Raw genomic sequence first — 27177 nt, 5'->3', positions numbered from 1 at the left:
TTATTGCGGGGTAGGAAGCAGTGTTGACCACACAGTTCCTTGAAAAGGGGATCAAACCCGGGCCTTATTGCAGGGTAGGAAGCAGTGTTGACCACACAGTTCCTTGAGAAGGGGATCAAACCCGGGCCTTATTGCGGGGTAGGAAGCAGTGTTGACCACACAGTTCCTTGAGAAGGGGATCAAACCCGGGCCTTATTGCGGGGTAGGAAGCAGTGTTGACCACACAGTTCCTTGAGAAGGAGATCAAACCCGGGCCTTATTGCAGGGTAGGAAGCAGTGTTGACCACACAGTTCCTTGAGAAGGGGATCAAACCCGGGTCTTATTGCAGGGTAGGAAGCAGTGTTGACCACACAGTTCCTTGAGAAGGGGATCAAACCCGGATCTATTGCAGGGTAGGAAGCAGTGTTGACCACACAGTTCCTTGAGAAGGGGATCAAACCCGTGCCTTATTCCAGGGTAGGAAGCAGTGTTGACCACACAGTTCCTTGAGAAGGGGATCAAACCAGGGCCTTATTGCGGAGTAGGAAGCAGTGTTGACCACACAGTTCCTTGAGGAGGGGATCAAACCCGGGTCTTATTGCAGGGTAGGAAGCAGTGTTGACCACACCGTTCCTTGAGAAGGGGATCAAACCCGGGTCTTATTGCAGGGTAGGAAGCAGTGTTGACCACACAGTTCCTTGAGAAGGGGATCAAACCCGGATCTATTGCAGGGTAGGAAGCAGTGTTGACCACACAGTTCCTTGAGAAGGGGATCAAACCCGGGCCTTATTCCAGGGTAGGAAGCAGTGTTGACCACACAGTTCCTTGAGAAGGGGATCAAACCAGGGCCTTATTGCGGAGTAGGAAGCAGTGTTGACCACACAGTTCCTTGAGAAGGGGATCAAACCTGGGCCTTATTGCAGGGTAGGAAGCAGTGTTGACCACACAGTTCCTTGAGAAGGGGATCAAACCAGGGCCTTATTGCGGAGTAGGAAGCAGTGTTGACCACACAGTTCCTTGAGAAGGGGATCAAACCTGGGCCTTATTTCAGGGTAGGAAGCAGTGTTGACCACACTGTTCCTTGAGAAGGGGATCAAACCCGGGCCTTATTGCAGGGTAGGAAGCAGTGTTGACCACACAGTTCCTTGAGAAGGGGATCAAACCCGGGCCTTATTGCAGGGTAGGAAGCCGTGTTGACCACACAGTTCCTTGAGAAGGGGATCAATCCCGGGCCTTATTGCAGGGTAGGAAGCAGTGTTGACCACACAGTTCCTTGAGAAGGGGATCAAACCCGGGCCTTATTGCAGGGTAGGAAGCAGTGTTGACCACACAGTTCCTTGAGAAGGGGATCAAACCCGGCCCTTATTGCAGGGTAGGAAGCAGTGTTGACCACACAGTTCCTTGAGAAGGGGATCAAACCCGGGCCTTATTGCAGGGTAGGAAGCAGTGTTGACCACACAGTTCCTTGAGAAGGGGATCAAACCCGGGCATTATTTCAGGGTAGGAAGCAGTGTTGACCACACTGTTCCTTGAGAAGGGGATCAAACCCGGGCCTTATTGCAGGGTAGGAAGCAGTGTTGACCACACAGTTCCTTGAGAAGGGGATCAAACCCAGGCCTTATTGCAGGGTAGGAAGCAGTGTTGACCACACAGTTCCTTGAGAAGGGGATCAAACCCGGGTCTTATTGCAGGGTAGGAAGCCGTGTTGACCACACAGTTCCTTGAGAAGGGGATCAAACCCGGGCCTTATTGCAGGGTAGTAAGCAGTGTTGACCACACAGTTCCTTGAGAAGGGGATCAAACCAGGGCCTTATTGCAGGGTAGGAAGCCGTGTTGACCACACAGTTCCTTGAGAAGGGGATCAAACCCGGGTCTTATTGCAGGGTAGGAAGCCGTGTTGACCACACAGTTCCTTGAGAAGGGGATCAAACCCGGGCCTTATTGCAGGGTAGGAAGCAGTGTTGACCACACAGTTCCTTGAGAAGGGGATCAAACCCGGGCCTTATTGCAGGGTAGGAAGCAGTGTTGACAACACAGTTCCTTGAGAAGGGGATCAAACCTGGGCCTTATTGCAGGGTAGGAAGCAGTGTTGACCACACAGTTCCTTGAGAAGGGGATCAAACCCGGGCCTTATTGCAGGGTAGGAAGCAGTGTTGACCACACAGTTCCTTGAGAAGGGGATCAAACCCGGGCCTTATTGCGGAGTAGGAAGCAGTGTTGACCACACTGTTCCTTGAAAAGGGGATCAAACCTGGGCCTTATTGCAGGGTAGGAAGCAGTGTTGACCACACTGTTCCTTGAGAAGGGGATCAAACCTGGGCCTTATTTCAGGGGCTCCACCAATTATTGCCTCCTTCATATTCAGGATGAACAAACATACATTTTAACTTGTTGGTGTATAGCGATACAAAAACATACCCGAGTGTTATGAAGTACTCTGCATAACGGAGAACATGATCAATGGACTCTTCACTTGGGTGTATAGCACGGTATGCTTGAACTCCGTGATTTAATAGAGCATTCGAATTAAGGTTGGTGGCATTCGGGTGCAGCATGAGCCTGTAGAGAAGTTTGCAAAAAAATGAAATGGCCAGGGCCATTGTGCTCACCTCATGTGGAGGAAAGATGGATAAAGAGCATGGTATTGTGTCATGTAGTGTTAGGTTTGATGTAGGTCCAAGCAATTACAATTTCCCCAAAATGGCCAATTTACAGTACATTCGACCTCTGTGACCTTGAAAAGTAGGTCAAATCAAAGACGACCCGGGTGACACATTGAATGGTTGTTAGAATTAGATGTACCTATGATATAAAATTAGTGCCAATCGGGCAAGTCATTACTAGGAATAAAGGCATTTTGAAGAATTTAGGATTTGGCCCCCTCCCTGGAGGCCAAACAGCAAATCAGATCGCACCAAACTTCGGTACCTGAGATCACCTGACCAAGGGGTACATGTGTACTTAATTTGTGATCAATAGTCATTGCAGTTAAGAAACGTGCCATAGTTACGGCCTGACGGCGAATTTACGCCATTTGACCTCTGTGACCTTGACAAGAAGGTCAAATTAAAAACCTGTGTGACATATACTGTATGGTGGTTAGATGTACCCATGATATCAAATTGGTGGCAATCGGGCAAGAAGTTAAGGAATAATCACATTTTTAAGGTTTTTTGGATTTTGCCCCCTGGTGGTCAAGTGGTGAATCATATTGGACCAAACTTCGGTCCCTGAGATCACCTGACTAAGGGGTAAATGTGTACCAAATTTGGTATCAATAGTCATTGCAGTTTAGAAACGTGCCATCGTTACATCCTAACGGCCAATTTACAACATTTGACCTCTGTGACCTTGAAAAGGAGGTCAAATCAAAAAACCCGGAGGATATATGATGCACCTTTGCTAGAAGTACCTACCATATTTTTTTCAAAATTTCCCGACTACTATTAAGGGAGATATTGCATATTTTCATTTTTAACGTTTGGCCCCCTGGTGGCCAAACCATGAAACGAATCGGACCGAAACTTGGTCTCCAAGGTGTCATTACATAACGGTACATGTGTACTAAGTTTCAACTCAATAGCTCTAACAGTTATGAAACGTGCCCTGCTAACGGACGACGGACGACGACGACGACGACGACGACGACGACGACGACGACGACGACGACGACGACGACGGACGACGGACGCCACGGTATGGGATAAGCTCACCTCTGCTAAGAGGTGAGCTAAAAACTGAATTTGTAATATTGCAATGGACATCAATGGAAGATGCTAGGTTGGTGTCTATTGCAGCATAAACTTGTTAGAGAGTTTCATAACCCTATAACACCTGGAGGCGCCCGGTGACAACCGCCGTCGATCTCACTGGAGAAAAAAACATGATTTCCAGGTAAAATAAAGTCGGGGCCAAGGGGAATAAGCCCTTGCGCTGGCTCTAGGTGTTATAGCGTTAAAGAGGACACTCGTGTCAGCTCGGCGCCTACCTGAATAACTCGCCCACATTTCGGCACAGCCTCTTCGACGTCGTCCATCAAAACACCGCCCAATCCTTTCAGGTCATTCCGCTCCAGCAATCGCATTAACCCCCTCCGGTCTCGGATGTTATACTTCGGGCGGAAGACAAACTTATTGTCATCCACGACGTTGATCTTGGGATTGTTGACGAGGGCCTACAAGGGTTATGAGACATTAGAGAGGTTCAGATTTTGATCAGCAAACAAGGTGGCACTTTATATTCCAGGTCCCTGTCTGACTTTATCAAGACTTCGAAGTACAGTAGAACCTCTCTATTAAGGACACTAACGGAACTGACAAGTGATGTCCTTAATAGAGAGGTATCCTGATTGTTGACGAGGGCCTACAAGGGTTACGAGACATTAGAGAGGTTCAGATTTTGATAAGCAAACAAGGTGGCACTTTCTATTCCAGGTCCCTGTCTGACTTTTTCAAGACTACAAAGTACAGTAGAACCTCTCTATTAAGGACACCAACGGGACTGACAAGTGATGTCCTAAATAGAGAGGTGTCCTGATTGTTGACGAGGGCCTACAAGGGTTACGAGACATTCGAGAGGTTCATATTTTGATCAGCAAACGAGGTGGCACTTTACATTCCAGGTCCCTATCTGACCTTTTCACGACACCGATGTACAGTAGAACCTCTCTATTAAGGACACCAACGGGACTGACAAGTGATGTCCTTAATAGAGAGGTGTCCTGATTAGAGAGGTCAAATTGAATGGAAACAACCAATTTGGGACCAAAACTAGTGTCCTTAATACTAATAGAGAGGTTGTCCTTAATAGAGAGGTTATCCTTAATAGAGAGGTTATCTTTAATAGAGAGGTGTCCGCTAAGGGAGGTTCCACTGTAATAGCTTCAGTTTTTTCCTGGTGAAAAGAGATTCACCATGCGCATGCACAGTGGTAAGTGGAGCCAAAACTCTTCCATTATGTTGCTGAAAATTTTGGAACGTAATGATGATAGATACATAATCTGATTGATGCTAAGTGAGATATCGATATCAACGCTAATTAACCATTTATTCTTCCAAATATTGCAAAATGACAACTTGGACATGTTCTCAAAATATCAACATTTTTTGAGAATTTTCTTGATGATGTAACAGGTTCAATTTGAACAGTTTGAAGAGTTTATTCCCCCTTTAAGTCTGCTATGACCAATGGTTTAGCTCAGGTTATTTTGGGCCTTCACGGTCCCTGAGCCTTATGTCATTTCATTGTATGTGCTTTATCAGCTATTATTGTTTGTATAGTTTTCCTGGTCTACTGAGTTTCCCTCCAAATTCAGTTAGCCTTGGGATCCCGAACTGTGTACATGCATGTTGTAGACCTGGTCAGATGAGTTTAATATAAACATTTCTATATATTTGATTTCTTCCTTTTTCATAAACAATGTCACAAGGATTGGAACAGTGAATCTGTGGACATGAAGACTGATATAATACAGTATTACATTTGGGGGCTCAGCCGTTTGAACTTTATTTGGGTATAAGTATTCCTTGGACATTCTTTTGTGATTTAAAAATTCAAGATGGCTGACGGGTGTTTCCGAAACCTTCAGGAGGAAGTCGTGTGTGCTGTCATGGAGTCGTCGACGTGAAGTAATTTCTATCGTCTGCTGCCAGCAGTTGTGTTTTTCGTAGTGGGAGTGATTCGCCCAGTGATCGTCTGGTTTTTTTCACATCTTCGTGATGTTTTGACTTTGGCAGACCGCCATTGTCGTTTTGACGTCGATACATTGTGCACTTGCGACACTGTTCTTTCTTTTGACCGGTCCATCTTTAGTGTTCGCCGCGTTCCCGCATAAATTTCGCGTTGTCTCGCGCATCGCGCTGTGACTTTTGACTCCGAGTATTGCTTGACTGTGTATTCCGCTTATTGCGCTGTACACCGTGTACATGACTGACTCGTGCAAGACTTCCGCTGTGGACATCCGACTTTGACCATTGACACTGACATTATGAACTGACTTTTTCTGTGTTCGTAACATGGACAGTTTTGGTTCTCTTTGCTAACTCATTCATCATTTCATTTTCATTCTTCATGTATTCTCATTTCATTTGAACTTTTAAGTTTATATTGTCTTTGAATTGTCATTTCTTTCTGTTTGTAACAGAATGCTTGTGTGTTGTTGTATTCAGTTTGCATGTCATTGTAACCAATTTATGTAAAATTCTGTTTGTGAATTTTTGACACATTTTCAGCCATGCAGTGTAGTTGGGTTTTTGAAAATTTAAAGGGAAAGTGTACCTGTGTTTTTGGTGTCTAGTGACACTTGGGGACTTTGTGACTTTACTTGGTTTTGCTGTGGGTGCCTTCCTTTCTGGTGACATTATGCTGCATGCTTGAAACTTAGTGCATGTGATTTTGAGTTATTTTGGAAATAATTTATTTGACAATTATTTTCCTATGGTGTCTTTGTGCATCGCATGTACTTAGTAGTGTATTATTTTGCATGAAGATTCTTTTGGTTTCCAATGATGTGTTTAGGTCATACGCAGACAGGGTAATTTTTGTTGACATTTAGACGGTTTGAATTTTGTTGACTTTGTCGACCTGGCCGTTGCGTAACTTGCCGTCATTAATCGAATAGGTTTCGATAATGTTCGCTTGAATTATGATAATAACTTTGGTGGTACTACTTTGAATTTCTTGGGTCATTTTGGATTTTCTTGTGGTTTTGATTTAGTTGTCAGGTACAGGGTGACTCGGTTTGAGTTTACTTTGTTTTGGTCAGGTGATCCTATGTATTTCTTTGATGGTACTTGGTGAATCTTACAGTGTGTGGAATCACTTTGATGTTTCTTGGTGGACTTTACAGTTCATTTTTGTTTCAGCATAAAGTGTGTTCCATATTGTAGTACAACTTTATCATTTATACAGGGTGTCCTTTGTGACTTTGGATTGATTTGATTTATCATCATTGGTATTATTTGTGAGTCTTTAGTACTTGCACTTATATTATTGATCATTAATTGTGAACATTTTCCTTTGGCAGGGTGATGGTTTGGTACTTGGTCTCCAAGATTTCTACACCGTGGTGACGTGGACTTCTGCCTGGTTCATTGATCTGCAACTGCAACTTCCACTACAACTGTTACAGCTGTCTGGTGGATGCCGATCATCTTTCAACTGTGAGATCTCATTGTGTTTGATTATTTTACAGGTCATCTTTGTTCATCTCTTTACCCAGAGTGTTGTATGCTCTCCAGGTTTTGGAGTTAGTATTTTCTTGGGTGAAGACATTACAGATATTTATCATACTTCTTTGCTATTCTTTCATCTTGTACTTTGTAATATTTTCTTGCAGTTGGTTTTGGTGAAACAATACTTACTCTGTATTATATTATTTCGTACGTTGACATTGTCTATTAGTAGGTTTAGGTAAAACTATACTTGCTCTTAGCATTTGGATTATACCATACTAGTGATATTTGCATATGATAGGTTGAGGGTGTCCTCATACTTATACATATTTGTTGATAGTCGTCTGATATTTTCATTAACTCCTTGTCTTCGCTGCGCCTGATTTTCCAAATGGCAACTGGTGATAATTTCAAAGCGGAAGACATGGATTTGACTGCTACTACTGGTTCTGGTATAGGGTCCAATAGGACAGAAGTTTTGAATATTTGTTTGGAGATGATAAAAGATCTCGACTTCAGTCAAAGGGAGGCCCTCATTAAGGCCTTGGGTGAGTCGCAGCCCAAACCGAAGTCTGAACCTGTAAGTGCACACCAACCTGTAACTTCAGTTCCTGCAACATCGTCTACCGTCTCAAACCCAGTTAAGACAAATGCAATGGGTCGTGGACATATTTTCAATTTTACTTCTCGTCCTAATGATGGACGGGGTAGAACGATGGGAGATTTGCTGCGGCATAGTACGCCGCAGGGTGCTACTGCTACACCTCAGTCGCCCCCACCCCCTGTCCGTTCCCCTGGTGGGTATGCTGGGGTCAGTCCACCTCATATGCCACCATCTACCCCTCATCCTCATGCATCTTCCCTTTCAGCTGATCATGATAGTGATAGTATTAGATCAAAGTTACCACCTATAGGGTCTGAGAGAAAGAAACTTTCTTTTCAGTTGAATCAAACTGACAGTTCAAGGCAGCCTCGTTATGTAGTCAGTACTCCACGTTTAGGTTCTTTCTCTGGCGACAAAAAGTCAGAGGTGTCATATCGCCAGTGGAGGGCTGAGGTAAAGGGATTACTTGCTGACCTTGGACTACCTATGCAGACCATTGTAGGTGCTATCAGGAGATCATTGAAGGGTATGGCTGCAGAATGTTTATTGCAGTTTGGGGAGGGGCTCTTCGCCCCGCATGAGGTCATTGGGGAGTTTGACAAAATGTTTGGGGAGGTATTAACATCTGAACAGGTGTTGGCGAAATTCTACGCGTCGTCGCAGGAACCGGATGAAAACGTTGCGGCTTGGGGTTGCCGAATTAGGGAGATTCTTTCTAGGTGCCCCGATGACACATATTGTACCGGTCCTCAGGCCAAGGCCATGTTGAGACAAAAATTTTGGTCTGGCCTCAGGTCAAAGGATGTGAAGTCGGCAACTAGGCACTTTTACGATGCAGGTCGTGGTTATAGCGAGCTTTTAGTGGCGGCCCGGCAGGTGGAGCAAGAGATGGGTTTAGGGAAACCTAAACCGGTCCAACAGCTTAGCAATAGCTCTACTGCCGCGGAGGTAAACAAGCTTGACTTGATTTTGAAGAAAGTTACTGCTCTTGAAGGTGAGTTGGCCACTTTGAAGAAAGAGAAAGCTCGTGAGGCTGCTAAGAGAGCAGATCAAACTTCTTCTTTTGCAGATTCTACTACCACCTCTACACATTCTTCTTCAGGTGGAAAGTCCTATTATGCAGGTATTTGTAGTTACTGCAAGAAGAAGGGTCATCACATCGATGATTGTTTCAAACTACAGAATAAGAACAAGCGGTTGGGAAACGCCAACGCACCCTTGATCGGGGGCGGTCAAGGGGACAAAGAGTAAAGCCCCACCCCCACAATTCTCTGATAGGAAAGGCGTCTGAGACCACTGTTTTATTGAAGGAGACAAATGTTGATTGTCTTCTCGATACTGGTTCTGTGGTCTCCACCATTTCTACTACTTATTTTTCAGAGAATTTTCCCGATGAAGACATTCATCCTTTGGATGATTTTATAGATATACAGAGTGCGACAGGAGATAAATTACCCTATATGGGCTATGTCAAATTACCTTTGACCCTCGGTTCCTGTCGCCTCGACATTTTACTTCTAGTTGTGCCAGATACAAATTATAACCGTCTTGTTCCACTTTTACTTGGAACTAATGTGCTTGCTGAGTTGGCTCCGGAGAGATGTAACGTTGAGGATTCTGTTTGGCGTGATACTTTACGCAGTTACTGCCTGTCCGGTAGTACTGTAGGGAATGTGACAACATGTAAGTCTGTTACAATTAACAGCAACTCTCAGATTTCAATAAAGGGGATTACTCGTTGTAAATTAGGTCACTCTGCCAATGTTGTTACTGAATCTTCCAGGCCACTTCCAGGTGGACTTGTACTTGTTTCTTCTCTTCAGAAAGTGTCTTCTCGCAGTGCATCTCAGAAAGTCTCGGTTATTTTAAAGAATGTTTCGAATACTCCAGTTACCATACCAAAGCGTTCCGTTCTTTGTAGTATTTCAGAAGCCAACTTAGATATTTCTCCGCCTACTATGGACATTGAAGATACTTCTTTTCCCAATGCATCTGGGATCGAGACTGCTGCAGAAGTCTCCGATACCTCTGATGAAATGCCTGATTCTGATTTTTTTCAACTTTTCAAGTTTCAGTCTGACATGGACTCAGAACATTTCTCTGAATTGAAGAATCGTTTGTTGAAATGGAAACATGTGTTTGCCAAGTCAGAGTCAGAGATGGGCAAGACAAATGTCTTGAAGCATCGTATTGATTTGTCCGATGATAAGCCATTTAAGATTAGGCATAGGAGAATTCCACCGAACATGTACGAGGATGTGAGGGTTCATTTACAGAAAATGTTAGACACGGGAGTCATCCGTGAGTCTAAGAGCCCTTACTGTTCTCCTGTTGTACTAGTACGAAAAAAAGATGGGTCTCTCAGATTCTGCATTGATCTGAGGGAACTTAATAAACGGACCATCAAGGATTCATATTCATTGCCTAGAATTGATGAGACTCTAGATTCTATTGCTGGTTCTTCCTGGTTCTCCTGTCTTGATCTGAAGGCAGGCTATTGGCAAGTGGAGTTAGAGGAAGAACATAAGGAGAGGACTGCGTTTTCTGTGGGACCGCTGGGTTTTTATGAATGTAACGTTATGCCGTTTGGGGCTACAAATGCTCCCAGTACATTCCAGCGTCTCATGGAGCTGGCTTTGCGCGATGTAAATCTTGAGATGTGTTTAGTGTATTTGGACGATGTCATCATTTTTAGTCCTACTGTAGAGCAACATTTAGACCGTCTTGAAATCATTTTTGACAAGTTACACAAAGCCGGACTCAAGTTAAAGCCTTCTAAATGCCAGTTCCTCTTAAATCGAGTCAAATATCTAGGGTATTATGTTTCCAAAAAAGGCATTGAGATGGACCCTGACAAAGTTCAGGCTGTGCGAGACTGGCCACCTCCTCAGTCGGTTGATGAACTCAGGCGTTATCTCGGTTTCACATCATACAATCGAAGGTTCATCAAGGATTATGCTAAGTTAGCTAAACCTTTGAATTGTTTACTCCAAGGTCATTCTACTCAGAAAAGGCAAAAAGACAAGCCGTCGTTTCGCTGGGGAGAGGAAGAACAAACCGCATTTCAAAATTTGAATGAATCATTGTGCTCTCCCCCAGTCCTTGGCTTTGCAGATTATTCTTTGCCATATGAGTTAGAAATAGATGCTTCGAGAGATGGCCTTGGAGCTATATTATACCAGTACCAGGATGATGTTAGAAAACCTATATATTTTGCTAGTAGAGGACTGTCCGCTTCAGAAAGGAACTACCCCACTCACAAGTTAGAGTTCTTGGGGCTGAAGTGGGCAGTGACTGACAAGTTTAAGGACTATTTATTCGGGGCAGAGTTCAGAGTCAAGACTGACAATAATCCGCTGACATATGTGTTGACGAGTGCGAAGCTCGATGCCACAGGGCACCGCTGGTTAGCTGAGTTGTCAGCTTATGACTTTACCATCGAATATTTTGCTGGAAAGAGCAATGCAGCTGCAGATGCGTTGTCTCGTCTTCCAAGAGAAACTAGTCTGATCAATGAGGATGTTGTAAAAGCTATTTCACTTTCCCTCACTTGTCAAAATCTCTCTGCTGTTGAAATTCTGAATGCCAATATTGATTCTTCACATTCCCTATACCAAGTTGATTCGCTCACTACGGATTTTGTTGATATTAAGTATCATCAGGGGCAGGATAAATATATTTCAGATATCATTGCTTCTCTGGCCAGAGGTATTCGTCCTGACCCCTCTCCGGAGCTGAAACCTTGGTTACGTCATTTTAACTCTTATCGATTGAACGACAAAGGTATTTTAGTAAAACAAAGTATGTTGAATGATCAAGTTGTTGATCGTGTCGTCTTGCCATTGTCTCTTCACACATCTACTTTGAAGCAGCTGCATGATGACATGGGTCACCTTGGTAAGGATAGGGTGATTGATCTTGTAAAGTCCAGATTCTTCTGGCCGGGTTATGTCAGTGATATAGAGAATTACATTCAAACTTGTGGTCGATGTTTACGCCGAAAGACACCTACTAATGAGAAAGCTTCTCTCACCAGCATAACCACGTCGCAGCCTCTGGAGATGGTCTGTATGGACTATCTCACAGTTGAACCTTCCAGGGGTTGTGAAAATATTTTAGTAATTACAGATCATTTCACCAAGTACTCTGTAGCTATTGCAACAAGAAATCAGACAGCACATACTACTGCCAAAGCTCTTTATGAAAATTTTATAGTTCATTATGGTTTTCCTGGTCGGCTACATAGTGATCAGGGCCGTAATTTTGAATCTGCTGTTATAAAGGAATTGTGTGCTTTAGCTGGAATGACCAAGTCTCGGACAACTCCCTACCATCCAATGGGCAATGGGCTTTGCGAACGGTATAACCGCACCCTTTTGTCAATGTTGGGTACGTTGTCCGAGGACAAGAAGAGTAGTTGGTCGCTGTACCTCTCCACGTTGACGCATGCGTACAATTGTACGCGTCACGATTCTACTGGATTCAGTCCGCATTTTCTAATGTTTGGCCGTGAGCCACTTCTTCCTGTAGATATCAATTATGGTCTCGGTACTCCTGATGTTGGCCCTAGTGAATCTTATAGTTCCTACATTAAATCTTTGCAGGAGCGTCTTGATTATGCATTCTCTATGGCTATGAAAAACCAGGATACCGCTTCATGTAAGAATAAAGGGAGATATGATCTCAAAGCGAAAGCTTCTGTTCTTCAGACTGGTGATTGTGTTCTTGTCCGCAATGTCCACTTACGCGGTAGACATAAATTGGCTGACAAGTGGTCGACCGATGTTTATACTGTTGTGGGTCAACCAAACCCCAATATTCCGGTATTTTCAGTTCGCTCCTCGAAAGGAGGTAATCCGCGTGTTTTACACCGTAATTTGTTGATGCCAGTTGGAGAGATTAGAGATGAGGAAGTTGTGAAGACTCCGGCCCGGTCTAGTCGTACTCGCCCTGAGAAGGAAGTTGTTGTACAGCCTGCGATGAGTGATGACGAGGATGTCGATGTGATGATTTTGCCACGTGTTGATGAAGTTCCTTCTTCTTTTGCATCCGCTTCAACCGCCGATGTTCCACATGGTGACAAACTTCCATCTTTTACATCCGTCAGATCTGATGCTGCACCTCCTTCTGATATTGTTCCGTCTACTTTGTCTACCGATTCTACCCCACCATTATCCATTACAGATGTCGTTCCGGTCCAGCCCGCTGTTGTTGAGCCTGCGTCCCAGTCTTCGGTTGATGTTAGTGCGTCCGAGCATGCTGCTGTTGAGCCTGCGTCCCAGTCTTCGGTTGATGTCAGCGCGTCCCAGCCTGCCGTAGATGCCAGTTATCCTACTACAGATGTGACCGTTCCTCCTCCAATGATAGATGTCGATACGCCGTCAGGAATTGCGCTTGACGTGACTTCGATCGATGATGGTACTGTTCCGCCTCCAGTGGAATTTGTTGATGGTGGTACTGTTCCGCCTCCAGTGGAATTTTCAACCGTTGGTCCAGTGGATGAGACGGTCCCTGTAGATGTTCCCCCTGGTGAATCCTCTGCTGAATTCCACACATCCCAGGATGACGAGGAAGGGAGTGCTCCGGAGGACAGCCCTGTTGCAGCCCCGAGGAGATCTAAGAGGGAACATAAACCGCCTAACCGTTTCAAGCCATATCAGATGTATCAGCAACAGCCGCGCGCGCCGCCTGAGCCTTGGCGATCCAAGGTTGATTATTTTATGTCGCTTGCAAGCAAGCCTGAGTTTGCGCAAAATCCCGCTATTCTTGACAAAGTTCTGTCTTTAATGAAGGATTGAATGATAGTTGGTTTTCAACTCGTGATTATTTTCTGGTTTGAAATATATATAACATTTTGATTGAATGTTGGCTGGTTTTGGCAGGCCATGTCAATCAAGAGATTGTTTTCTACTTGAGTGTGTGTTTTCTTCTTTTGTTTCGATATTTCGTGGAGATTTATATCAAGTAATTCTTGGTATTGATATTTTGTACTGTATGATTAGAGTCTGTATAGATTCCATAGATAATTCATCAGTACTTATTCTGTTGCATCTCTACTCATATCAGTTATTCAAGGTTTTGTTTGACAGTTTATCAATGTAAATCCCTTTTGGACTAAGGGTTTTTGGTCAAACAGTTACTAATTAATACCTTCCAGATGTTTTGTAAGTCAATTCCCTGCAATTTTCCTTTTTTACCAATCTTGTATCATCTTATTGATTGTTGTTTTGTGGTGTGATGGTAAGATTGAGGAGGTCAATACCCCTTCTCTTCTATTATATCTTCTTGCAATGATCTTCAGTAAATCAAACAATACTACAATAGTTCTTCACAGTACCGTATTCTGATAATGATTCTAAACTTATATATTTCAGTATCTTGTCTATTCGCCTTAATCTCGTTCTGATTCGTGCGATACAATTAATTTTCAGTGTGAACTCTAGAAGTTTACTGTTAATTTGTAAATACAATAATAATTCCATTTCTTGTAGCTCTTTACCTTATGGTGTTTTTCAGTTTTCAGGATGCTGGATTGAAATTTTCACTTTTCAGTCTTTGTCTTTAATGATTCTGAATTCTGCTCTTTGATGGTTCCATTCTTCCCTTCTTATTGTTTGAAGGTTTTGGTTTCGCATCTTTCTCAACTCGGTTTCGTTTTGAGTTTCACCTGGTATTTTGGGTTACATGTTTTGTATATATGGTGTACATTTCTTTTTATCTTTGGTAAATGTCAGGAGCCATTTTCTCTTGACAGGGGAATGTGTAACAGGTTCAATTTGAACAGTTTGAAGAGTTTATTCCCCCTTTAAGTCTGCTATGACCAATGGTTTAGCTCAGGTTATTTTGGGCCTTCACGGTCCCTGAGCCTTATGTCATTTCATTGTATGTGCTTTATCAGCTATTATTGTTTGTATAGTTTTCCTGGTCTACTGAGTTTCCCTCCAAATTCAGTTAGCCTTGGGATCCCGAACTGTGTACATGCATGTTGTAGACCTGGTCAGATGAGTTTAATATAAACATTTCTATATATTTGATTTCTTCCTTTTTCATAAACAATGTCACAAGGATTGGAACAGTGAATCTGTGGACATGAAGACTGATATAATACAGTATTACATTGACATGGAAGACAATGTCAGTCTGAGTACTGAACCAAGATTTGGGGTGAAAACATCAAAGTCTAGTTGATTGAGAGGAAATATCGTTTTCATGGTGTTTTGAAGAATTACTGCCAAACCAGTATTGATATAAACATTTCGCTTTAACATCTATCAGATCATGTATCTATCATCAATATCCCGCATTTTCAGCGTTATATCACGCACAGTTTGCGGATGCAGACCACTTTAAAAATACCTTGTACCCAGGTCTTACAGGCTTTTCAGTCCTATACTACATTCATGCTCATGGATGGTCATCTGGCCCAGAATCATATTTTGGGTGCTGGATTCGAAAGGCTCTTGATACCAGTATGGGGCCATCCATTAAGTACAGTAGAACCTCTCTATTAAGGACACCTTCGGGACAGGCAAGTGCTGGCCTTAATAGAGAGGTGTCCTGATCAGAGAGGTCAAATTGAATAGAAACTACCAAATTGGGACCAAAACTAGTGTCCTTAATAGAGAGGTGTCCGCTAAGGGAGGTTCCACTGTATGTACGCATCAAACTTGGGATTTTGAGACCCCTCCCCTTGAACACACAATTTGGACAAAATTTACAGCTGTACGCATTTTCCCCAAAATTCCTAAACCGTCTCCCCGCTCAGTACGTACATACTCAATGGATGGCCCGTATCCTCATGAGATGCAGAAGATGACCCAAGGGAGGGGTGGTGTGCAGGGTGAGGGTGACCTTACATTGGTTGGTCTCAACAAGAATTTCATCAAATATCAGTATATTGGTCTTGCCCTGATGGTACCAGGGATAAAGTGAGTTTGGAGGAGGGTGAACAGTGAGAGGAAACAACCTACCTCGGTTGATAGCCATATTTCATCAAATATCAGTATATTGGTCTTACCCTGATGGTACCAGGGATAAAGTGAGTTTGGAGGAGGGTGAACAGTGGGAGGAAACTTACCTCGGTCGATAGCCATATTTCATCAAATATCAGTATATTGGTCTTACCCTGATGGTACCAGGGATAAAGTGAGTTTGGAGGAGGGTGAAGAGTGGGAGGAAACCTACCTCGGTCGATAGCCATATTTCATCAAATATCAGTATAATGGTCTTGCCCTGATGGTACCAGGGATAAAGTGAGTTTGGAGGAGGGTGAACAGTGGGAGGAAACAACCTACCTCGGTCAATAGCCATATTTCATCAAATATCAGTATATTGGTCTTGCCCTGATGGTACCAGGGATAAAGTGAGTTTGGAGGAGGGTGAACAGTGGGAGGAAACAACCTACCTCGGTCAATAGCCATATTTCATCAAATATCAGTATATTGGTCTTGTCCTGATGGTACCCGAGATAAAGTGAGTTTTGAGGAGGGTGAACAGTGGGAGGAAATAACCTACCTCGGTTGATAGCCATATTTCATCAAATATCAGTATATTGGTCTTACCCTGATGGTACCAGGGATAAAGTGAGTTTGGAGGAGGGTGAACAGTGGGAGGAAACTTACCTCGGTCGATAGCCATATTTCATCAAATATCAGTATATTGGTCTTACCCTGATGGTACCAGGGATAAAGTGAGTTTGGAGGAGGGTGAAGAGTGGGAGGAAACCTACCTCGGTCGATAGCCATATTTCATCAAATATCAGTATAATGGTCTTGCCCTGATGGTACCAGGGATAAAGTGAGTTTGGAGGAGGGTGAACAGTGGGAGGAAACAACCTACCTCGGTCCATAGCCATATTTCATCAAATATCAGTATAATGGTCTTGCCCTGATGGTACCAGGGATAAAGTGAGTTTGGAGGAGGGTGAACAGTGGGAGGAAACAACCTACCTCAGTCGATAGCCATTGTTTATGCCGTGCTCCGACATCAAGTTGATTTGTTTCGTCAAGAATGTCATCAATTGATAATGGATAAGTGTCTCCCTGTTGATGCCGTTGCTGAAATATTAAAAGCGGACGATACACGAGTTTGACAATGCAATCTCTAGGAACGTTTCAATAAGTTAGGAATGAATCACTGAGAAAAACAACTCACATCGGGTAGGCCTATGTTTCATCAGTGTCGACGCTGGCGTCATCAGGGCAAACTCTGCTGATTCAAAATCCTGAATTCCCGGCATTAAGTGCCAAGTCAGGATTCCAAGTCGTCTGGTATTCCTGAATTCCGATAATTCCGGTAATGTTCGACACAGCACTACAACATTCCTCGCACAAGCATGAATCGTTTTGACGTACGATGAGATTGGAGGGACCCCTATTGAGGACTTTGTATAGCTTTTTCTTGCCTACCTAGCTGCTGCTGATTGATTTCTTTAAAGGACAACTTCTATTTTTCCGATGGAGAGGAAAATAAGATATTCTTCCAAAATCGCGTTAATTTTATGATTGAAGAAGTCACCTGAAGTTCTATTGGCCTATGATCTAGTATCAAATGGGGATTTGTTTTTCATTGTGAGCAAATTCGAACATGAGAGGGGCAGAAACAGGGCGAGTGGAGCCCAAAATCGCATCACGATATCCAATTTGATGGAATCCAACTTCCCTTCTTCTATTCTTCCCCTTCCTGGGCGTTTGCTCTGCACTTGGAGGTGATTTTCTCCACGGAGTATTCCTCCTCCAAGGCGGGATGAGCGTTCATGCGTGCCAGTATGGTTAGGCGCCAATTGGGTTTATTGGTCTAGTGACTACGTCTTCGGCAAGGCCTAGTGACTCCAGACTTCGGCCGGAGGGAGTGTCACAACTGCCTTCCCTTGAGTCCAGCAATGTGTAAAACTAAAACCCTCAGTATAAAGGGTAAAACAGCAAGGGAAATGTCATTCTTGGGTCTTCTGATGATTTCGGCACAATTTTAAAGAAATTTTCTGGAGTCAAAGTGTAAATTGGCCCTAACTAAGTGTAAACAGGTCTGTTAATGTGTGAGATTTCCCCCAAATGTGTAAGGTTAGGCAGCCCTGTAGAGTCCACGCAAGCTACTCATGTTTCTCACTTGGTGGGGTCTGTAACCTGCCCTGGCATAGACACCAGATTCAAGGAACCTCGGTTTTACATCTCATTGAAAGGACTGTGGAGAGCCGGGAATTTTCGTTCCTTGAAAGCCACGCCGGTTCATCCAGAAATACACTACTGGGTTCTACCCGGGATCGAACCGGGGCCTTTTGAGTGGTAGTCAGAGTTCACCACTCAGCTATAAGGCTCCTTTATTCAAATTTGCACATACATTTGATCATTTTACTTCAGCGGCAAAACACTTTTCGGTACTTTTGTTCTGGTGGAAAAAACAGTCAACGAAACCAAGTGATTAGTATTCTTATCTTACCTTCATATATTTAACTATTTTTGCCAATATTCCAAACTTAAACTGTGAACTTCCTTGCATTGCCTTGTAGTTAAAATCGGCTGAAATGAATAAAACAGTAAACTCACTGAAAGGATCAACTCATAAACATTTTCAGCTGCAATTAGACCAAAACTAAAACAGCCACCCAAAAACTTTTCTGTTTTCGGCCAACAAGCAAAGCTATGAAAATCATTAAGCTTAATCTTTCATGCAAACTTGGCCTTCAAAATTCTTTCACAGCCAGTTTTAACTCCCCCGAAGCCGTCGAGCCTGTTTAAATCGTGATGTTCTGGTTGAACTGGTTAACACTGGGACGCGGCCATCATACTGACCATTATGCCCCCGGTCTTTTGGCCAAAGGAGGGAAGTCCACGCCAGCTACTCATGTTTCTCACTTGGTGGGGACTTTAACTTGCCCTGGCATAAACACCAGACACTAGGAGCTTTGGCTTCAAGGAATTGATACCGAACTGGAGGTATTGGTTGTCTCACCGAAACCGCGAGGGTGGAGCTAAAATGTAGACCAAAACCATAGCCAATATTTAAGCTCCATCCGAGCGGTTTTTTTGAGACAATCAATACCGACAGTGAGGTATCAATTTCTATTCTAAAACATATCAAATGAAATATCAAATGATAAAGGCTACATTATCCATTATGATAACGAAATATTCTCACTCGGGTGTTTTGTCAAGTCTTATTCGAATGACTGTGAAGAGTCAGGAATATTAGTTTCTTAAATCTACAATGGTTCATCGAGAACACAAATCCTGGGTTCCGAATCTGGCCTGAATTTCGTGGTAACCCGCTGTACTTTTATCAACCACTAGGCAGAGGCTTTCAAACAGGTGTCTGCGATGGATCTGCCAAGTGTTCTGGCCAAGGATAATCTCTAATGAAGCTCTCTGATCCGTCAGCTGATGCAGATCTAGAGTTCTAACATTGCCGACGTAATCGGATGCTGCAGACTTTGATGGCTTAGACATGTCCTCTGGATGAACCCAAGCAGCATACCAAAGACTGCCCTGCATTTGAGCCCCCCAGGGAAAGAAAAAAACGAGGCTGACCCAAAGTCAAATGAAGTAGGACTATGTCAGTGGAGCTGAAACTCATGGGGCTGACCTGGGACCAGGCACAACGGGCAGCAAGAGACTGAAAAGGCTGGAGGTTGTGTTGTGGCCTTATGTGCCACTAGGGACGAAGAGCCCTAAGTAAGTATGAGGCTGTCAAGGGTAGGGTGCTTACCAGGAGAACTATGTCAGTGGAGCTGAAACTCATGGGGCTGACATCAGACATGGGACGAGGCACAACGGGCAGCAAGAGACTGAAAAGGCTGGAGGTTGTCTTGTGGCCTTATGTGCCACTGGGGACGAAGAGCCCTAAGTAAGTATGAGGCTTTCAAGGGTAGGGTGCTTACCAGGAGGACTATGTCAGTGGAGCTGAAACTGATGGGGCTGACCTGGGACGAGGCACAACGGGCAGCAAGAGACTGAAAAGGCTGGAGGTTGTGTTGTGGCCTTATGTGCCACTAGGGACGAAGAGCCTAAAGTAAGTATGAGGCTGTCAAGGGTAGGTGCTTACCAGGAGGACTATGTCAAAGGAGCTGAAACTGATGGGGCTGACATGGAACGAGGCACAACGGGCAGCAAGAGACTGAAAAGGCTGGAGGTTGTCTTGTGGCCTTATGTGCCACTAGGGACAAAGAGCCCTAAGTAAGTATGAGACTTTCAAGGGTAGGGCGCTTACCAGGAGGACTATGTCAGTGGAGCTGAAACTGATGGGGCTGACATGGGACGAGGCACAACGGGCAGCAAGAGACTGAAAAGGCTGGAGGTTGTGTTGTGGCCTTATGTACCACTAGGGACGAAGAGCCCTAAGTAAGTATGAGGCTTTCAAGGGTAGGGTGCTTACCAGGAGGACTATGTCAGAGGAGCTGAAACTGATGGGGCTGACATGGGACGAGGCACAACGGGCAGCACGAGACTGAAAAGGCTGGAGGTTGTGTTGTGGCCTTATGTACCACTAGGGATGAAGAGCCCTAAGTAAGTATGAGGCTTTCAAGGGTAGGGTGCTTACCAGGAGGACTATGTCAGAGGAGCTGAAACTGATGGGGCTGACATGGGACGAGGCACAACGGGCAGCACGAGACTGAAAAGGCTGGAGGTTGTGTTGTGGCCTTATGTGCCACTAGGGACGAAGAGCCCTAAGTAAGTATGAGGCTTTCAAGGGTAGGGCGCTTACCTTTAGGTTTTGGCGCTGGCCGTGCCTTCTTAGTACTGCGATCATTTTCAGTTCTTTTCTGGGCCTTTCTCTTTTCGACTGATGGTTGTGCTAGCGCCCTCTTTTTGAAAGCTTCTCTCTCCTTCAGCAATGCTGGATCCATCTAGAAAAAGAACGTGGTGAAATCAAAAGATTAGACGCACATTGGGTTGACAGTCATGACAGTTGTGGCCAGGAACCCCAACTTGCCCAAAATTATTATCGAGATCTGAATACGCTTCAGATCGGATGACATATCAAAAACAACAGCTTACAACTGAGATGTTTCAATACCAGTTCCCATGCCAAAGACTCAATAAACGGTTTGCGCAAATAAATTTCTGTGAAAAGTGCTTTTCAAAATGGCAGAAATTTATTATTTATTATTTTTCAAACTTACACTGTCTGTGAATCACAGGCAGTGTAAGTTTACCATGTGTTTTACAGTTTATCTAGTACTGACGTACCGGTGCAAGAAATAGCCGCCGGCTTCATTTGACATTTCATTGTTTTAATGCAGCTATCAAGTTTATGCCCGGACCCCCCTCCTCAGGCACTCGATGTTAACTCGCCAGTCCAGCAAATTCCTGAGGTTGGGAACCAGTCATAGATTCACCTGTCTCATGGAAATCACCAGGAGCGGATTCACCTCCTGTCATAACAATTCACCTTTGGGACTCACTTTTCTCTGAAAAGCGAGTGGAGACTCACCCCAAACTAGTCAAGCCTATACTTTTCCTAAGACAATGTAAACAGGGTCGAAAAAGATTTCAAAACGTCAATATAATGGCCGAATATTGTAATTTGATGCAAATTAAAAAGTGCTGAAACAATATAAGATTAAGAATGCAAAGCTTAATATCATCAAGTTTAAGGCCAAAATAGTTTGACCTCTCAGTCTCAGGTGAAAATAGTTGGATTTTGTTGACAATTAATATTGATCATCAAGTTTCAGGCCAAAATAGTTTCACCTCTCTCACGTGAAAATAGTTGGATTTTGTTGACAGTTAATATCATCAAGTTTTAGGCCAAAATAGTTGAACCTCTCTCACGTAAAAATAGTTGGATTTTGTTGACAATTAGGCCTTATATCACCAAGTTTTAGGCCAAAATTGTTTGACATCTCTCGGGTGAAAATAGTTCGATTTTGTTGACGATTAATATTGATCATCAAGTTTTAGGCCAAAATAGTTTGCCCCTCAGGTGAAAATAGTTGGATTTTGTTGACAGTTAATATCATCAAGTTTTAGGCCAAAATAGTTTCACCTCTCTCACGTGAAAATAGTTGGATTTTGTTGACAATTAGGCCTTATATCATCAAGTTTTAGGCCAAAATTGTTTGACATCTCTCGGGTGAAAATAGTTCGATTTTGTTGACGATTAATATTGATCATCAAGTTTTAGGCCAAAATAGTTTGCCCCTCAGGTGAAAATAGTTGGATTTTGTTGACAATTAGGCCTTATATCATCAAGTTTTAGGCCAAAATTGTTTGACATCTCTCGGGTGAAAATAGTTCGATTTTGTTGACGATTAATATTGATCATCAAGTTTTAGGCCAAAATAGTTTGACCCTCAGGTGAAAATAGTTGGATTTTGTTGATCCAAGAAGGCGGATCTTCTATCAGAGTGAGATTAGAGTCGCCATCAGCATTTACACCTTCCCAAAGAGACAGAAAAAAGAGTTTCACTTCAATTTCAGATTCTCAGGTGTCAGCAGCTGTAATTTTGGGTCATACTTAACAGCGTCCACCAGGTTTAAATGCATTAAAGTCATCAAAATAAAATATAATGGTCATAATAGGCCTAAATGAAATAAGGACATTTTCATTTTTCCACATTTCCTGATCGTTTCATGACATTTGTGTGAGCAACTGCAGAATAGCAGGGACACTCAGTGACACTCTGTGCTAAATGATAGGAATGTGTACATAATGTACAGAGGGACAGAGTGTACATAATGTACAGAGCTACTACTGTCCCGGCTATTCTGCAGACAAAGGCCCATTTGGGTGCTAGCTAGATTAGCGAGTTGTTGTCTAAAATATACCAGCGTCCACCACCCTGTCGGCGGCCGTGTTGGATTTGAACTGGATAGGGCTTCCTGGACCTGGTCAACACTGACAACAGACTACAGTCAATAGTGTCAATAGGCCTATAGACAATACAGAGCCCAGCTGCCCCTGTGATTTTAGAGATAAGAGTCCGAGTAAGACAACATCTCAGTCTTACACCCAAATGTCATAAAAATTTTCAGGAAATGTGTTTCATGGTGTAGTTATTACGTTTATGGCCACTAAATTTCATTTTGATGACTTTATGCCTGAATTTTAAACCAGGTGGACGCTGGTGCAGTGCATGAGATGAGTGGTGGACGCTGTTTCGCCGATCGGATGACTGGTAATTTTGGCGTTTTCAAATCGTCATCAAGCCAAAATACACGCATATGTCAACATATATTCGGCATAAGTCATTAGTAGTGTATATGTTCCGCGCATTTTACCGATCTGCGCTATCTTAAGATTGCGCTGCGCATTCTTAGGATCCTATAATTGCGCGGCAATCTCGAGATCGCGCAAGGGAGTTGGGGGGTCTTGCGAGCCAATGAACGAATGATGAATGATTGTCCTGCAAATAATATAACTGACTTATTATGTTCTCTCCGAGAATTTGCAACATCAGACTGCATAAATTATGATGAAATATATGAACTATGGGTTGCCATTCCAACAATAATCTTCCGCACGGCTCATGGGCTTGAATTTTGTGAAAAGTCCCATCAACTTCTGCAATGTTACAAGAAAACGAGTCCCACAACAACAGGTAAAACTATAGTAGTAGAATTCGTTCTATTGTTCAATGATTGTTCAGGGATTGTTAGATTTATGGTAAGGGCCGGTGTAACATCTGTGGTTGTTCCCCATGTTTCAGTGTTTCCAAACAATAGGCAGCTAGAGAGACCATGACTTTTCAATAGGAGGGATACACAGAAAAACTCGTCAATCTATTTTTGAGCGTTCCCAAACAATCAGGGGAAACACTCAAAAACAGAAACACTCAAAAACATTACACCGGGGTAAGGGGCCGTTCATAATCATCAATGTGAATAAAGGACACTTAGTGCGAAAGAAAATGTTGTCCCCTACGTTATTCATTAGACTATAATCCCACCTTTGGTGACAAAGAAAATGTCGTCCCTTGTGGAGACGAAGTCATATCATATTCGTCAAAAAGTGTCATACTGAGATCTGTTCACATTATCAAAGGCATGGCCGCATTAATTACCACTGCTAATTAGGCTTCTGAGATGATGGTCAGTAAATATTGGTCAAAGTGTCATAGTGAGATCTGTTCACATTATTAAAGGCATGGCCGCCTTAGCGGCTTCTGAGATGATGGTCAGTATAAAATATTGGTCAAAGTGTCATAGTGAGATCTGTTCACATTATTAAAGGCATGGCCGCCTTAGCGGCTTCTGAGATGATGGTCAGTATAAAATATTGGTCAAAGTGTCATAGTGAGATCTGTTCACATTATCAAAGGCATGGCTGCATTAATTACCTGCCACTGCTAATTAGGCTTCTGAGATGATGATATGTTCATATTTGACTTGACACAAGCCAATTTTAGCACTTACTAATTATCATGATTAATATTCATTGATAATTTTTGGTGAAATGATCACTATTACAGAACGCTAATTTACATATAATTACCAATTACCAATTATCAATTATCATTAATTGGTGAATAAACTAAGTTCCATGACAATATTGTGCGACTGTAAGTGTAAATATCATAAACATTGTATTGTGTAATCATATATATCAAGGAAATGTAAATACTATTGGGATGTTATTATAAATAAAATAATTATAAACGTATAATAAAATCTCAGTTATTAGATGTATCTCTTTATTCATTAAGTAAATCCGGATGCAAGATTACAACCAAATGTACTTGATCAATCATTAATTTTCAAAAGCATTGCTCTCAGGTTGGATGTCCATCAGCAAGCTGTGTTAGGGGATAACCTGAAATATAAAACAGTATTTATAATGAGAAGATAACATAAAACCTTACATGTAGGCCTAAGTGTCTCCCTTCTCAAACGAATGCCTGAGCATGGAGGTATCTTAATAATACCTCCATGGCCTGCAGTTATCTTAATAATACCTCCATGGCCTGAGGTATGGCCTGAGGTACAAAATATAAATCAACCACTCGACAGTCAACTTTGGCCGGTATTAAATTAATTTACTTTCAGCATCCCATAGACAGTCACATGACAGTAATGTGACTGTTGGTGTAGCAAAAAATTAGGTGAAAAATAAAGCTACCAATGGCAATGCAAAGCTGAACATGTAAAAGTATCATCATCTCTAAAATGCGCAATTAAATCGGCAAAAAGCGCACGCTCACCCTTGCGCGATCTCGAGATTGCCGCGCAATTAAACGATCCTAAGAATGCGCAGCGCAATCTTAAGATGGCGCTAATCGGTAATTAGCGCGGAACATATACCTTTATGAATACAATTAAACAATTTTCCGTAGAATCTGACCAATAATAACGACAAAACTAGCGGAAGTGCGGAGGAAATTTATAAACAAATCCAGCCCCGAAAAAACGGATGTGCACTTGTGCACCATCTGTCGGCTTTCACTGCGAGCGCCTCCCAGAATTTTTTTATGAACTAAAAAACAAGATGGAAGCCAAACTTTGACAGGTACAAATTTTTCGGTTTCTTTTGTAATATTTTACCTTCTAGAGAACGAAATTTTGGAGAATAACCAAATGAAGAGAAAGAGTATATGTTTTTTCATCAAAAGATATCGCCAGAAATTAAATGTTTTGGGCGTATCTAAGGAAAATTGAGATGGCATTCCAAGAAAAACAAAAAAGTTACAAAAAAGTCATTTCGCATTCATTACAGTTAAATCACACACCAGTCATCATGTCAAACTCTCAATCACACAGAGTTATTGATTAAGTTTGAAAAAATGTCGAAGCCTAGATGTCTCAATTAGTCAATAAGTGAATGTAGGCCTATAGGGGGCCTATGGCCTAACTACAGAATAGCCGGGACAGTAGTAGCTCTGCGTTATGACTATGTAGGCCTACACTCTGTTCCTCTGTACATTATGTACACGGGTAGTTGTAAAACAAGAAACACAGAAACGAAACAGAAACGCAGAAACGAAACGCAGAAACGAAAATCAAACGGGTAGTCATAAAAGTTGGAATCAAGCGGCACGCCGATACTTTCCTTGCCCAATCCGTTGTTATTGTCGTTTAAAAGTAAAATCTGAGGTTGGTGGGTTGCGGCCAGCCGGAATGCAATAGAGTTGTTGAGGGGATACATGGAGCAACTTGGGGGGGGGGGGGGGCGGCACGATAAGAATGAAGTCTTTTGAGGTGGTGGTGTAGTACTTTGGTAGGTTCGATTCGATTCCTACAGCATGTTATTTTAAATGAAGGTGCAGTGCAACATCTTGCCTTGTAGTGTTCAATTTACATGAAGTACCAGGATCATCCTACAAATCCCGTCTGATGCAGCACTAAATGCAAGGTACGGTACCAGTACATGGGTGAATCATTTCGACGTTATGTGAGACGTGAGAGACCAATTTTGGCGACTAGAATAGAGTAAAGTGGGAGGGGGGGGGGGGCGGGCGGGCACTAGACTTGGACTTGGAGTAACTCAATCTTGCCTGCCCAGCTGCTGCCTTTAAATAGTCCCTTTAAATATCTGTTTATGTTAATGAGGTTGCAGTAGGGAAGTTCAGCCTAGTGTCGTGCACAGGCCATGGAATGTACAAAAGAACAGGACTCGCTATTCGAAGGACTATTTTCTATTTACGCCGTGTAGTACATACATGTAGTGTATTGGGGAGGTCAGGGGCACGATCAAGGCTGGATGCTGCCAATCTGCGCACACGTTGATGAGGCTAAAAGGGATATTGGGAAATGAGCATTCCTCCTTCCATTCCGACTGAATACCAGTTTTAGTTACACCCGCGTTCGCGGCCACAACCATGGCAACAAGATGGAGTCTGCAGACCAGAATTCGCCACAAGACTGGTTTCTGCGTTTCGTTTCTGTGTTTCTGTGTTTCTGTTTCGTTTCTGTGTTTCTTGTTTTACAACTACCCTATGTACACAATTCCTAGCATTTAGCACAGAGTGTCCCAGCTATTCTGCAGTTGCTCCGACCGTGCATTGCGTAAGACGTTATATGGCGTCCTATGTTTGTGATTCACCTAAGCCCAAGCAACACTCAGAAATTCGATGGGGAATCCCCTTAGATTAGAACGTCAGCGCAGTGTAGTTTGGTTTCAGAACACTACTGGCACCAGTTTTTGAGCTGAATCATGGCTTTTGAGCTTTTGAGCTGAATCATGGTATTTGAGCTTTTGAGCTGAATCATGGTTTTTGAGCTTTTGAGCTGAATCATGGTTTTTGAGCTTTTGAGCTAAATCATGGTTTTTGAGCTTTTGAGCTGAATCATGGTTTTTGAGCTTTTGAGCTGAATCATGGTTTTTGAGCTTTTGAGCTAAATCATGGTTTTTGAGCTTTTGAGCTAAATCATGGTTTTTGAGCTGAATCATGGCTACAGCATGCAAGAGGAAGCGGCTGTTAGATGAGGATGTGTAATCTAATCAATTACACGATATGACGCGGTTAACAAATAAAAAACTACGCTGCTTAC

General features: G+C 43.0%; 1 protein-coding gene and 1 long non-coding RNA gene across 5 annotated transcripts in view; both read right to left on the bottom strand.

Annotated features, from left to right (window-relative positions):
• LOC135498777 (transcription initiation factor IIE subunit beta-like) overlaps positions 1-25097 on the bottom strand; it is a 30351-nt gene extending 5254 nt beyond the window's left edge. The window contains exons 1-5 of one of the 4 annotated variants that reach the window (XM_064789224.1): positions 24991-25097; positions 20453-20594; positions 18191-18270; positions 16705-16812; positions 3969-4154 (exon numbers count right to left, since the gene is read on the bottom strand). In XM_064789224.1, the coding sequence (XP_064645294.1) occupies positions 3969-4154; positions 16705-16812; positions 18191-18270; positions 20453-20594 (516 nt within the window). In that variant the 5' untranslated portion in view covers positions 24991-25097. Of the gene's footprint in view, positions 1-3968; positions 4155-16704; positions 16813-18190; positions 18271-20452; positions 20595-20937; positions 20958-22518; positions 24138-24990 lie in introns of those variants that run through there. The other 3 variants (XM_064789226.1, XM_064789222.1, XM_064789225.1) reach the window with 3 other exon arrangements.
• Positions 1-27177, bottom strand: part of LOC135498832 (uncharacterized) — a 399598-nt gene that overhangs the window by 264758 nt on the left and 107663 nt on the right. The gene's annotated exons all lie outside the window — the stretch shown is intronic.

Source organism: Lineus longissimus, chromosome 14 (assembly GCF_910592395.1).
Source record: "Lineus longissimus chromosome 14, tnLinLong1.2, whole genome shotgun sequence".
In the NCBI taxonomy this organism is placed as follows: domain Eukaryota; kingdom Metazoa; phylum Nemertea; class Pilidiophora; order Heteronemertea; family Lineidae; genus Lineus; species Lineus longissimus.
Note: the sequence above shows the minus strand (reverse complement) of the source record. Positions and strands in the feature narration are given on the sequence as shown.